The sequence below is a fragment of the Notechis scutatus genome, chromosome 5, assembly GCF_049901735.1.
Source record: "Notechis scutatus isolate UNSWTSFEM ecotype Mainland chromosome 5, rNotScu1.2, whole genome shotgun sequence".
Taxonomy (NCBI): domain Eukaryota; kingdom Metazoa; phylum Chordata; class Lepidosauria; order Squamata; family Elapidae; genus Notechis; species Notechis scutatus.
In genome coordinates this window covers 114115555-114130178 of record NC_142013.1, presented here as the reverse complement: position 1 = coordinate 114130178, position 14624 = coordinate 114115555, and the positions used below count along the sequence as shown (strand labels likewise).

The 14624-nt window shown below is 43.5% G+C and overlaps 1 protein-coding gene across 3 annotated transcripts in view; it reads right to left on the bottom strand.

Annotated features, from left to right (window-relative positions):
* Positions 1–677: 677 nt before the first annotated feature.
* The window catches only part of LACC1 (laccase domain multifunctional purine nucleosidase 1), a 17805-nt gene continuing 3858 nt past the window's right edge, over positions 678–14624 (bottom strand). The window contains exons 1-6 of one of the 3 annotated variants that reach the window (XM_087967596.1): positions 13097–13243; positions 11471–12506; positions 8593–8774; positions 8064–8229; positions 3317–3542; positions 678–1704 (exon numbers count right to left, since the gene is read on the bottom strand). In XM_087967596.1, the coding sequence (XP_087823722.1) occupies positions 1530–1704; positions 3317–3542; positions 8064–8229; positions 8593–8774; positions 11471–12059 (1338 nt within the window). In that variant the 5' untranslated portion in view covers positions 12060–12506; positions 13097–13243 and the 3' untranslated portion in view covers positions 678–1529. Of the gene's footprint in view, positions 1705–3316; positions 3543–8063; positions 8230–8592; positions 8775–11470; positions 12507–12717; positions 12941–13096; positions 13244–14624 lie in introns of those variants that run through there. The other 2 variants (XM_087967598.1, XM_087967597.1) reach the window with 2 other exon arrangements.

Here is a 14624-nt window from a genome sequence, read left to right as displayed (position 1 = left end):
CAAATTCTGTGTGTGGCGTTTGCCTGTGATTTATGTTCTGGCTTTATTATCGGACTTGGCAGGCAGCTTGTGGGAGACTGCCAAGGACTTCTCCAGCCAAAGGAATTTAACCCTGTCGTTACTGGTCTTGTCTGCTTGTTTATATTCCTTTGGAAACTTGGACTCTCACCTCGTGGGCACAGGTGAGACATAACACACACACACACACACATATATATATACGCGCGCACACACACACACACAAAGCAAAGATAGAATATAGAGGAGCAAAGATGCTTAAAATTGAAAATTAACTTAAAATTAAGCTACTGGTAAAAAAAGGATGGTCCTTCAAATGCAGGAAAACTTGGGCTGTTTACTGTTAACTTGTTTGGCAGTTCCTTGATTGGGGTATTGTTTACTTCCTGATTGTTGGTCTGGTGTTAACCTTGGTGTTAATCGCTGCTCATCTAGGTGTTGATTGCTGGTGGGGAGGTCATTCTGGGTCATTTTGTTCCTTTTTTGGCAAAATAAAGCCACATCGAGTTATAGAATAGAATAGAATAGAATAGAATAGAATAGAATAGAATAGAATAAATATTGGATGAAGAATAGAATAGAATAGAATAGAATGGATGGAATGGAATAGGAATGGAATAAGGAATGGAATAGAATAAGGAATGGAATAAGGAATAGAATAGAATAGAATAGAATTCTTTATTGGCCAAGTGTGATTGGATACACAAGGAATTTGTCTTTGGTGCATAAGCTCTCAGTGCACATAAAGGAAGAAATAAAATACAATCATCAAGAATCACAAGGTACAACACTTAGTGACAAGTCATAGGTTACTAATAAGCAATCAAATCATTCTAGGGAACAACTAAAACAATATAAATTGTAAAGATACAAGCAACATGGTTATAGTCATAAGTGGGAAGAGATAGGTAGCAGGAAGGATGAGAAGAACAATAGTAATACAGTCTTACTAAATCGTTTGACGGTGTTATGGGAATTAGTTGTTTAGCAGAGCAATCGCAAACACCAGATTCAGCAGAAGCATTTGAAGGTCAGAATAGAACCAGAAGAGGCCTTGGAGGTCATCTAGTCCAACCCGTACTCAAGCAGGAGACCTTACACCCTTTCAAATGGCTGTCCAGTCTCTTCTTAAAAGCCTCCAGGGATGAAGCAGCCACAACTTCTGAAGGCAAATTCTGTTCCACTGGTTAATTGTTCTCACTGTCAGGAAATTCCTCCTTAGTTCTCAGTTGTTTCTCTCCTTGATTAGTTTCCATCTGTGGCTTCTTGTCCTGCCTTGAGGTGCTTCAGAGAATAATTTCACCCCCTCTTCTTTTTTATGGCAGCCCCTCAAATACGGAATATTGCTATCAATATCTCCCCTACTCCCTTTTTTCACTAGCCATTCCCAAAATTGTTGGTTGCAAACAGTTTAAAAAAATTGGTTGGAAACAGTAACCATTGCTAGGAACTTTCTACTAACGAAGGTTCATCAACCTTCATCAGTAGTTCCCACGGTGTAGGATGTCCTCTCAGTTTTTAATAGAGATGAAGCCAATCTGAGTCCCAAAGTTTTCTCCATCTCGAACGTGTGAGTAGAACTTGTCGGGCTGACAGGAGGTGCAAAGGGTGAGGTTTTGCTCTGGGTCTGTTACGGAGTCGTCTTGAATATTCCTGGGTAGAACCCCTCCAGCTTCTAGGAGAACTCTGTTGCGGGGGAAGAAATTTTTATGTTGTAATTATTAGTCACCACAAAAAAAACAAATTATGATGAATCAGCACCGAGGATTTCTCAACGGGTGTGGGGAATGAATCATCAACATTTCTAGCAAGAATTGTTGTTGGCTTACTTTGTTGTGTTTATCTTTGATATTTAGAACCTTCATGGTTATCAACATTATTAGAGGCTCCCAATTTTTAACATCTGAGGCCTCTAAAGTTATCTTAAGAGCAGAATAAAACCAACTTGCCTATTTGGAGAAAAAAAAAACAGAGAAAAATCATACACAGGGCCACGAAGGTATGAATTAGTGTAATTAATGTTATTTTATAGCAGAGCAGTCTTCCAATATTTGAGGGGCTGTCACAGAGAGAACCCCCAAAAATGGATGGAAACTCATCAAGGAGAGAAGCAACCTAGAACTAAGGAAAAATTTCCTGACAGTTAGAACAATTCACCGGTGTGACAACTTGCCTCCAGATTGTTGTGGCTGCTTCATCACTGGAGGCTTTTAAGAAGAGACTGAACAGCCACTTGTCTGGAATGGTTTAAAGTCTCTTGCTCAAGGATGTGGTTGGATTAGAAGACCTCCAAGGTCCCTTCCTACTCTGGTATAAGGAAGCAAGGAAAGAAGGGAGGAAAGAAACAGAAAGAGGGAGAAAGGAAGGGAGAAGGAAGGAAGAAGGAAACAAAGGGAGGGAAGAAAGGTAGGAAACATAAAGAGGGAGAAAGGAAGGGAGAAGGAAGGAGAGGAGGAAGGAAGGAGAGGAGGAAGGAAGCAGAAGAAGGAAACTGTTAGGAATGTGAGTCACCTAACAGCTATTTGGGATGGAAATATATAAACCGGGATAGACATTTTAATACTGTCTCTTTAAGAGAATCCTAAAAGTGTAATTGGGTGTGGTTTCTCAAACGGCCATAAGATGGAGCCAGAAACCTGGGTTGTTTAGTCTTAGTCTCAGAAGAGAGTGTGTCTGAGTGAGTCTTTTTTTCCTTCTGTTGGAGAGTATTGCCGTTCTTCCTAATTGACTGATATTCATGGATTTGATGTAAGTCTGATACTGAACTGTTTTTGACACTGGACTTTGTTATTGGATTATCCCTGGATTGAAAACTGACTGATTTAACCTGTGAATGACTTTGGACTGCTTATCTTGAACTTTGCTTAAACCTTTCTGGAAGTAAAAGCCTACATTTACTGTACAGTGTATCTGTGCGCTCTGTGTGTATTATTCAAACACTTCTCTCAAATAAGCCTCCCTGTATGCGCTCATTCTCCTAACGGGGAATTACCTCAACCGAAACAAAGGGAGGGAAGGAAGGGAGCCTGAAAGAGGGAGGGGGAAGGAAGGAAGGAAGGAAACAAAGGAGGAAGGAAGGAACTTCCTGACTATGAGAACAATCAACCAGTGGAACCACTTCCCTCCAGAAGTTGTGGGTGCTCATCACTGGAGGTTTTTAAGAAGAGACTGGACAGCCATTGGTCTGGAATGGAATAGGATCTCCTCATTGAGCAGGGGATTTGACTAGAAGACCTCCAAAGGTCCCTTCCAACTCTGCTCTTCTGTTATTCTAAAGGGTCCACAAGGCCAGACTTACCGTGTTGCTCTCCGAATATCCACGTACGGGTTGGGCGATTCAAAACCTCTTACGCATGTTGGATCAATCTTGTAAAATTCTTTTGCCGATTCCTTGGGCAGCGTAAAGCAACAGGGCCCCACAGACGGTCCAAGAACTACGAGGATATCCTTTACGTTGCAACCATATTCTGTCACCATCGCGTTAACTACAGCCATCGAAACCCCTAGTAAGGTGCCTTGCCAACCTGAAACACAGACAAATAATAATAAGGCGATTTGTACTTTTAGGATTTCAGTACAAGAGGTTGCAAAGTCACACTGCGAATCCTAAACTGTACACTGCAGAAACGTGCAAGGAGAGATAGTCTTTTGCAATTACAAACTGTTGTAGGTGTTGTGGTCTGCTGGAGGCCTGCGGAGACAGCAGCAGAGTTGGACGGCAGGGAGGAACATGGGCCAGTCCTGGAGTCTGGGGAGGGCTCAGATGAGGGATCTGCGTCCGACACAGAGATGGGGCCAGGGCCATCTGGGAGTTATATGCTGACTCCGGAGACTCCACAATCTGACAGCAGCGAGGCAGAGGAATAGCGGGAGCCTGTTCCCAGTGCATGCTTGCGCAGAGCTGCCAGAAGGCAAGAAGAGTTAAGACAAAAGGGGTGACACAGGAGTGAGACTTGGAGATGATTGGCCCCTCCCATAAGACATAAAGGAGGAGCAAAGGGATATGAGCCTTTGCAGGAAGCAACTTTGTTTCATTCTGGTCGGTTTAAACTCTGATGCTCCGTGTTGACTTTTTGCTCCGTTTGGCCTTGTACAGAGAATTTAGTCGATGGCAGCATTCCAAGGGAGATACAGGTGGGTGCTTATCAGCCTTATCCCGAAGGACTTTGGCAGACTTCCATGGGACTTATTCACCAACTGTTTGGGACTCATTATGGGCTGTGAATGTATATAATTCACAGCCGTTGAAATAAAAAGGTTTTTTTTTTTGGGACTAAGTGTGTGATTGTGACTGCCTCCGGAAGTCTTGGTCAGAACATTAGGGTTCCCACGGTCACATGATCAAAATTCAGTGTATAAAATTTGTGGCGTGTATTTATGATAGCTGCGACGTCCCAGGATGGTGGAATCTCCATCTGCAATCTTCACCATCGGTTTTCAACAAGCAGAATCCATGCCTCCCCATTGGATTTGCTTAATGGCTCACTGAACAACTCGCAGCGATTCCCTTAACAACGGACGTACAATCGGGCATGACTTCACGAAAGCCACAGAACTTCTGATCCCAAAATGCAGTCCTAAGTCAAGGACTGTGTCAGCGTTCCAGCAACCCTCCACTCCAACCAATAACTCCGAGACAGGCATCTTCTCAAAAGTTCTTTTTATTTTGGATAGTAAACTGGCACAACTGGGGAATCTCGAATCTGAAAGTTCCCGGTCTCCTTGGAATAAGTAAAAAACTACAAAATCCATCCGCTGCACCCATCATGGCATCACAGGCCCCAATAACCATCCGTCCCAACTTGAGACGGCCTCTCACCCAGGTGTAGAAATAACATGACCTTGACTTAGAAAAAGAATGTTATTATGTCTAACCACATACACTCCAAGAAATTCTCCCCTCCCATTTTCCCAGATTCAAGAATGTGGGAGCATGGGAGCATCTGATCTCAGTCGGGCTTCCAAAGCTGACAGACTGTCCATGCAAAGAAGAACAGGCCAACCTTTCTTACACAGCCGTCCTCGACTTACAACATGACCGCTCAAAGTTACAACGGCACTGAAAAAAGTGACCGTTTACACACTTATGACAGTTTCGGTGTCGCCAATTCGGACACTTCGCAACTGACTCATACTTACGACGGTTTGCCATGTCGGGGGATCACGTGATCTCCTTTGGCAATCTTCCAACAAGGAAAGTCAACGGGAAAAGTCAACTTCTCTTAATAGCGGTGTGACCAACTTAACACCTGCAGCGATTCACTTAACAACGGTGGCAAAAAATTATCACGACCACAATGGAGTGCAAAGTTTCGGTTGCTAAGGGAAACATTTGTTCAGTAAGTTTTGTCCCAATTTTATGATTTTGTTTGCTACCCCAATTGCGAAGGGAAGGACCAGCTCTAATCATCCTGCAGATTTTATCCATTTCACAGGTTTAAAACCAGTAATGCCTTTGTTTGTTTGTTTTTAAAAAAAATAGAACCAGGATGATTCGGAATTTCAATTTATGTACAGATAACAGATAATCAGAGTTGGCAGGGACCTTGTAGGTCATCTAGTCCAACCCCTCCGCCCAAGTGGGAGACCCTACACCATTTCTGACAAATGGCAGTCCAGTCTCTTCTTGAAAGCCTCCAGTGATGAAGCTGCCACAACTCCTGAAAGAAAACTTCTGTTCCATGGGTTGATTGTTCTCACTGTCAGAAAGTTTCTCCTTATTTCCAGGTTAAATCTCTCCTTGTTCACTTTCCATCCATGATTCCTTCTCTGGCCTTCGGGTGCCTTAGAAAACAGGTTGACCCCCTTCCTCTTCTCTGGGGCAGCCCCTCAAATATTGGAAGACGGCTCTCCTGTCTCCCCCGGTCCTTCTCTTCCCTAGACTAGCCAGGCCCAGTTCCTGCAACCATTTTTCATATGTTTTTATCTCCAGTCCCCTCATCATCCTGGTTGCTCTTCTCTGCACTTTTTCTAGAGTCTCAACATCTTTTTTTATAGTGTGGTGAACAAAACTGGATGCAGCACTCTAGGTGTGGTCTTACTAAGGCTTTATAGAGTGGGATTAGTACTTCCCTTGATCTTGAGTGTATCCCTCTGTTGATGCTACTTAGGATTGCATTGGCTTTTTTGGCTGCTGCTGCACATTGCTGGCTCCTATTTAGCTGGTTGTCCACTAAGACTCCAAGATCCCTCTCCCAGTTCCTGCTATTGAGCCTGGTTTCACTCCGTCTATTATAAGTGTCCTTTTGGTTTTTCTTGCCTAAGTGTAGGACTTTCCTTTTCTCTACATTTGAATTTAATGGAGGTGACTCAATCAGGCTTTCAAAATTGGATGGGAACAGAATGTGCTAGCCCTCCACGGATTTCCCCAAACAAAGAACCAGGAAGTAATGACATAACACCGCAAGGGATTAGCCATTAATCTTCACAAGCTTAGCAATAAAAGCCTTTGAGGGCAGAGCAATCTTCGTTATGCAAGACTTTTTTTTTTTTTTTTTGGCAAAGCCACAATTACCTGAAGTCAGCATAGCTCGGAAGGAGCAAGCAAGCGACATAAGCGTGTTTGTTTGCACTTCTTCAAACTCTTCCTCTTGCCTTCTGCCTAACAAAGCGTGTCCTGTTCTTTCTCACAGTTGTTTTAAGACAATGATCTAACTAGGTCACTGGTCACCAACCATTGGGCTGGGGAACCACTGGTGGTCCATGAGAAAATGTTGGTGGTCCACAGAAAAATGTCACCCCCAAAGCAATTAATCCAGGCCGTGCAGAAACACAAGGCTGTGCCACCCACATGGCCCCCGGGAACACAAGGCTTGCGTCGCTTGCATTGCGAACACCACGAGGGAGTGAGGGGAGAGGGAAAAGGGCAGAGGAGGGGACTTGCTCCACTTGTCCCACGTGCCTGGCCTGGCCACCAGGCTGCTTCTTTCTGCGTCTTTCTTCTTCTGCTTTTGGCTGCATGCAAGGAAAGCAGCAAAAGTCTCTCTTTCTCTCTCCCAAACTCCACCAGAAATGAGTCTTTGGGACCCTACAAGGCTTCCTGCTCCAAGAAGCTGTGTCGGCAAAAGACTCATTTCTGGTGGAATTTGGGGTAGAGAAAGAAAGACTTCTGCTGCTTCTGCTGCTTTCCTTGCATGAAGCCAAAAGTCTCTCCCCTCTCTCTCCCCCCCTGAGAACGGAGCTGGAGACGGTATCCTGCGATCCCAAATAAAGAACAATTGATCGGTAGGAAAATGGGGTGGGGGATTTCTCTGCAGACTTTTGGAGGGATTTTCTCAGGGTGTGCAACCTGGGAGCTCCGAGTGGGAAGACGGAATGGAGCTGGCAGAGAGAGAGATGGTGGTGGAGCCTGGGCTGTCCGTCAGCCCTCAGATGGAGAGTCAACAGCCCCCAAGTCTGGAGGTGGCTGATGTGGAAGATGAGGACCATCTGGGTCCAGTGCCTGACTTGCGGATGTGCAGAAGGCAGAGGAGAGGAGAGCAGGGGAAATCTATGGGATGGTCCTCGGGACAGAAGAGCCACCTCTGCTAGCAAAGCCCTGCCCAGGCTCTGGGGATAAAAGGCAGGGGGCAGAGATGAATGGGTGTGGCTGACAACTATTCACCTCCCTTCCAGACAGACTTTTTGTCAACTAAAAAGATACTCCTTTGGTTTTTTTAGCTGCCAGAAAAAGGGAGCGGGGGAAAACAGTGCATTCCTTAAGTGCCTAGATAATCACCCTGGCAGCCCAAAGTTGTCGGAGCGCATGAATATTACTGGAGAGCCTGATTGACGACTCTTGGCTATGGATGTGTCCCATTGGAGAATATACATCCAGGGGGTGGGGGGAAGACCAGGGTCAAGGGGGAAATGAGTGACGTACTTTAGTATCGGCTGCACCCAGCTATTGCCAACTTCTAATAAATCAATTTTAGCCTGCAGTGAGAGAGAGAGAGAGAAAATTTTCGCCAGGGCTGCTGGCGCTTGTAATAAAGGAAACATTTGTTTAACTACAGAGGGTTTGTTGTGTTTTGGGAGCCGGGTCAAAACAACAGGTATTTGGTTACCTGAATGGGCAGCTCCACAAACTTTCTTGACCGGGTCCGCAAACACAAGAGGAATGCAGTCTGCGCCGGGAGCAGCAACGACGATGCCTCTTTGGTTCGTTACAATCCCATCGTAGCTCTTTGGTTGGGGTTGTCCCATCACCCAGACGTCACTGGCGTGATTGACCTGTTCACACAGCAACAAGTGGGGGCCCTGTGAAATACCCTCTTTGGTTCCAAATATTCCCTTTGGGATATTCCTCCTCCTCCTCTTCCTCTCAGCAAACTCCTCCCTCCTTCTAGCTCTGATGATGTTACCTAGTTGGGTCATGAGACATCTGCAAGAAAACCATCAAGCTCAGAGAGCACCAAGGACCCCCAGTTCTCCTCCTCTTCCTCCTCCTTTTCCTCCTCTCCGCAAACTCCTTGCCCTTCTAGCTCTGATGATGTTACCTAGTTGGGTCATAAAAGGTCTTCAAGAAAACTATCTAGCTCAGAGACCACCAAGGACCCCCCCAGTTCAACCTAAGAAGGTTTCCCTGGACCTCACCTTGATGCTGTGATACATCTCTGGGTTGAACCCCGCAGCGTGGGCTAATCTTCGAAGGTTTTCCTTCACCACAGCTGGGGGGTCTCGACGCTTAGGGCTGCTGAAGAGATTTAAAGAGCTCAACGTTGATACATATGAAATGCCCCCAGTTCTCGTTGTGAATCCATGCAGGAAAATATGTCCTAAAAGAAAAGTTTTAAAGCACGAAAGGAAAAAAAAAAAGCAGTTTATATTCAGGGCATAACAGGGGTGGGGTTCAAATTTTTTAACAACCGGGTTCAGTGGGCGTGGCTTAGTTGGTGGGCGTGGCTTGGTGGCCATGTGACTGGCTGGGCGTGGCCAACTCAATATCACTCACATCGAGGCATGCATCTCCTCGCCTGGCCTCTCATGACTGTGGGGATGCTGCAACAGTCATAAGTGTGAAAAAAGGTCATAAGTCACTTTTCTCAGTGCCATTGTAACTTTGGATGGTCACTCCACACAAGCAAAGTACCAGCAAAGGAGGGGAAAAAAACTCCAGAGAGGTTCCTGAGACAGGAAGTCTAGTCCTGCCAAGAATGTAATAAGGGTTAACGGAGAGGCAGTTTCTGTAAGCAACACCGGAATGTTTCCTTCCTGCCTTCCTTACAGGATTAGCCCAGTAATTTCTTCTAACAACCGGTTCTCCAAACTGCTTAGAATGTTAACAACCGGTTCTAGTGAATAGGTGCAAACTGGTAGAATCCCATCCCTGGGGCATAAGTTTTCTTACGTTTTTAAAATGCTTTTTTAAAAAAAAAAAAAAAATCCTTACAGAGAACTCAATCTGATTAAAAATTCCAGCAAACAGACTCCAGTTTAAAAACTGCTCTCTTGTTTATTCAAAGTTTTCTTAAGGATTACAAAACAGATTAAAAATAGTTTATTAACAGTGTCTTTGGGCTCATTTTTTTTACTGTGTCACACATGCTTAAAATAAAATGACCTGATACATTAGCAATATCTGAGTTTCCTAAATTACCGATATTACTAGACAAGTATTGAAGGCTCCTGAATCTGCATTTAATAGTTTAACGTTATTTAGAAAGGATTATATAGTCGCAGGAAATCACATGAAACTAGTGAATCAACAGCATATAAAGTTTTAAATAATTTTAAATTTCTATGATCCTACAACACAGTTATTTAACAATAAAAAAACCCTCCATGGATATGCAGCAAAGAATGTATTCTTAAATATTTTAATTTTAGAAATCTAATATTTCTGAAGAAACCAGACCTATATAATTTGGGCTTGTTCTACTGTTGCACTGAATATCAAATTGTTTACAGTGATATTAATTAATATTAAATTATCTGGTCTTGTGAAGACACATTTGGCCCGGAGTGTGTTGTTGAATTAAACAGGATTATATTGAACATTTGGATTTACTGAAGCACGAAGACTTTTGGATTTACTACTGTATATAGCTATAGTAAAAAGTTTACTGAAAATATCTGATTTGAAACTATGAAGTCAGATGTTTGCTTTCTACAAATAGAATAGAATAACAGAGTTGGAAGGGGGACCTTGGAGGTCTTCTAGTCCAACCCCCTGCCTAGGCAGGAAACCCTATACCATTTCAGACAAATGGTTATCCAACTTCTTTTAAAAAACTTCCAGTGTTGCAGCATGCACGACTTCTGGAGGCAAATGATTACTTACTTTGGTCTGCTCAATATTTCTCAGAGTTAGAAGGGATGATCTGGATGGTTAAGAATGGAATTTTTTGCTTTTATCTGTACAACTTTTTCAACATTTATTTTTCTACCCCTAAAATAAGCCCTAATTAAGATCCCACCCACTCCAGAGTGGACGGGTAAAAATTCAGTTAGGGTGGGGATGGAGGGTGGTGGAGCTGCCCTACTCCTTACCTTTGGACGGTTGTAGCCAGGCCTCACACCTCCCGACACCTTGCCAGCCCATTTCTTCTGCAGCCAGCGAGGCTGGCAAGGCCTTCCTGAAGGCCTCTGGAGCTGAGAGCAAAGCTCAGGATCGATCCAGATCTGTTATCGGCTGCAGAGGCCTTCAGGAAAGCCTTGCCAGACGCAGAAGTAGTAGTTCCTAAAGGCCTCTGACAGCAAAAAGGAGGCTGGGGGTGACACATGCAAGTGAGGTTAGTCAGTGGATGGCATCTCCCGAAAATAAGACCTGGTGCCCTTTTTGGGTGGCAAAAAAATATATATAGACAGGGTCTTATTTTGGGGGAAACACGGTACTTAATGCCCTCATTGCAACAATCACTTCCCAGTTCTGCTGAGTTGATTGTGGAGTAGGTTCTCAAGAAGCCTGAACCTGTAGCGCTGTTCTTTTTTTAAGAATAGAGTTGGAAGGGACCTTAGAGGTTTTCTAGTCCAACCCTTTGCTCAAGCAGCAGATTCTATACCATCCCGGTCAAATGGCTGTCCAGTCGCTTCTTAAAAACCTCCAGTGATGGAGCACCTACAACTTCTGTAGGCAAGTTGTTCCACTGGTTAATTGTCCTCACTGTTAGGAAGTTTCTCCTTAGTTCCACGGTTGCTTCTCTCTTTGATTAGTTTCTAACCCTTGATTCTTGTCTTGCCTTCTGGTGTTTCGGAGAATAACTTGACCCCCTCTTCTTTGTTCCAGCCCCTCAAATATTGGAAGACTGCTATCCTGTTACCCCCTAATTCTTCTTTTCTTTAGACTAGCCAAAACTACTCTTTGTACAATGGCCTGCAGGGCTAGAAGTTAGTCAATGACATCCCCCGAAAATAAGACCTGGTATCTTTTTTTGGTGGCAAAAAATATATATAAGACAGGGTCTTATTTTCAGGATAACACAGTAAAGGTAGGATACAAAATGAAAGAATGAATGAATATTTCCCATGTTACCTGGGATTAATGAAGATTTGAGGATCATGAGGTCTCCTTTCAGGCTGGGAAGACTTTCCAAAAATTGGCTTATTTCTTTCTGGATCCTTTCCACCTCGGGATCTACGTGAGGCCCTGCTTTGCTCCTTGACTCCCAGGAGTTCTTCAAGCGCTCTTCTTTGGAGCTCATGGGCAGCTCTATCAACTCATACCGGTAGAGTGTGGTGAAGAGCTGCTCCATGTACTTCCTCACCAAGGATTTTCTCCCCCAGGATAACAGGACGGTGAACTTTTCCACACCATTTTCGTCCAGCTTCTGCTTCACGGTGTATAAGGTCGCAGCATAAGTTTCGGCGGCCATCACCTCAGCACAACGTATATCTTTTAAGGCTCTTTCAACCTGCTCTTTGTCCTTCCTTTCGTGGTCGGGGGTCCGGCAACACATGAAATACACCAACCCATTGAGACCTTTCGTGCGTGTACTTTCAGCCACCTCAAGTAATGAAAGTATAAGCTTGGAATTGGAAACCTCTGGCCCTAAGTGCCACATATCAATCAAGACCGCCGTCTTTGGACTCAGTGGCTGAGAGGCAGAGTGACCAGCCATCATCCCTACTCTTTTTTTAAAAAAAATATTTTAGAAAGCTGTCGTTGAGTTGTAATTATTTATTTTCTTGGTTTGCTCTTGGGTTTTCCTTTGGAAAGCTGTTTCAAGTTGTAAGATTGTTATTATTTTTTAAATTCCTCTGGTCCTCTTTCAGTTTTCTCCCCTTTTCAGGCCTTCTTTTGTTCGTTCCTTTTCTTTCTTTCTTTCTTTCTTTCTTTCTTTCTTTCTTTCTTTCTTTCTTTCTTTCTTTCTTTCTTTCTTTCTTCTTTCTTTTCTTTCTTTTCTTTCTTTCTTTCTCTCTCTCTCTCTCTTTCTTTCTTTCTTCTTCTCTTCTCTTCCAATGATTACTGTACCAATGAGCAGTTGTGTATTTCAGAAAGCAGTGAAAGTGACTCTTGGCTACACGAGACCCACAATTATTTTGAGGAAGCACCAGAGACAAAAGCCAACCTTTGGAGAGAGAAAGTGAGAGAAAAATATAATTGTGAAGAGCTGAATTTGTCCTTTTGCTAGACAGGTAGACATGTGCTATTGTATACATGTTTACAATATAAATATATTTATATATTATAAATTTATAAACAGTAGACCTGTGCTATTGTAGTTCAAGCAGGCAATGGTGATCAAAGCAGGGAAGCATAAATAATCAACAGTCACAAACCTTAAATTACTCAGAATAGTTCAAAGTTGAATGGAGTGTGGGTCCTGCCTTACCAATATAGAACACAGAATAATATGGTTGGAAGGGATCTTGGGAGGTCTTCCAGTCCAACCCCCAGCTCAAATAGGAGACCCTATACCATTCCAGACAAATATCTGTCAATCTTTTCTTTAAAACCTCCAGTGTTGGAGCAGTCACAACTTATGAAAGCAAGACACTCTACTGGTTAATTGTTCTGTCAGGAAATTCCTCCTTAGTTCTAGGTTGGATCTCTCTTTAATGATCTGCCTCCTCCCCCCGTTACTTCTGAATGCAAAAAATATATACAAACATCTTAGTGCCAGATTCAAACCCTGACACTCAAGTTCATTTAACTCACCGTTGCAGAAAACCTTGGTAAGAAACCACCCAGACGCACTTCACAAAGAAGTGACTCTGGGCTACACTAGACCCACAATTATTTTGAGGAAGCACCAGAGACAAAAGCCAATGACTCATAAGTATGCCTGCACACGTGCCTCAAGTTTGCACTGCGTGAGTAATATGCAAAACCTGTTTGATAAGAAATGAAAGTTAGATTAAAAACCCATGCAAAAAAAAAACAAACCCAAAAACCACACACGGAATATGGCGGAATTAGGCACTTCTGCTTTGTTTCCAGACTTCTGAAAAAGGAAGCAACTTGGATATATTCAGGGATGACGCTCATCACCCCAGGCTGCAACATAGCCAACGTTACAACATTAGCCATTAGCTGTCTACCCTGCTGGGGATGATGGGAGCTAGGATTTAATACATCTGAAGTCCATACCTGGAATACTGCATCCAGTTTTGGTCACTACAGTGCCAAAAAAAAAAAAAAAGACATGAAAATTTTGAAAAGAGTGCAGAAAAGAGCAACAATGATGATCAGGGGACTGGAGGCTAAAACATACAAACAACAGTTATAGGAACTGGGTATGTCTAATTTAATTTAGTTTCCTTTATTGTCATTGCACCTCGTACAATGAAATTAAATACCATCTTCAGTGTACAATATATGACTGAAAATAAAACACAAACACACATCCCTCACCGCTCTACACATTGAATGGAAAACCCCTGATATTGCATGAATATTCCACTATACAGTAGAATTCCATAGAGTTACTGCCCTGGGATAGAAGCTGTTTTTTCAGCCTATTTGTTCTTGTTTTTATTGTCCTGTACCAACTGTCAGGTGATAACAGTGGAAAAAAAAAGGGGGGTGCCCAGGATGAGATGGATCTTTGAGGGTGTTTTGAACTTTCTTAAGGCAGCGGGAGCTCTAAAGCTCTTCCAAAGAGGGGAGAGGGCAACCCACGATCCTCTGAGGGACAAGGACGTCCACCCTCTTGAGTGGTCCTATCTGCCATGCTACAACTGGCAAACCATACACAGGTGTGTAGTAAGTTAAGATACTCTCTATGGTGCAGCGGTAGAAGGTCACCAGCCGTTTTCCATTCAGTTGTTGTTTCCCCGAGAAGCCTCAGGTAGTATAATCTCTGCTGGGCCCTTTTGACCAGGGCTGCAATGTGGGCACCCCAGGAATGAAAAGAAGGACTGGGGCGACATGATAGCCGTGTTCCAATATTTGAGGGGTTGTCACTAAGAAGAGGGAGTCAAGGTATTCTCCAAAGCCCCTGAAGGCAAGACAAGAAGCAGCAGCCAAAAAAGCCAATGCAATTCTAAGTTGCATTAACAGAGGAATACAATCAAGATCAAGGGAGGTACTAATACCACTCTATAAAGCCTTATTAAGACCACACCTGGAGTCCTGCATCCAGTTTTGGTCACCACATTATACAAAAGAAATTGAGACTCTAGAAAAAGCACAGAGAAGAGCAACCAGGATGATGAAGGAACTGGAGGCTAAAACATATGAAGAA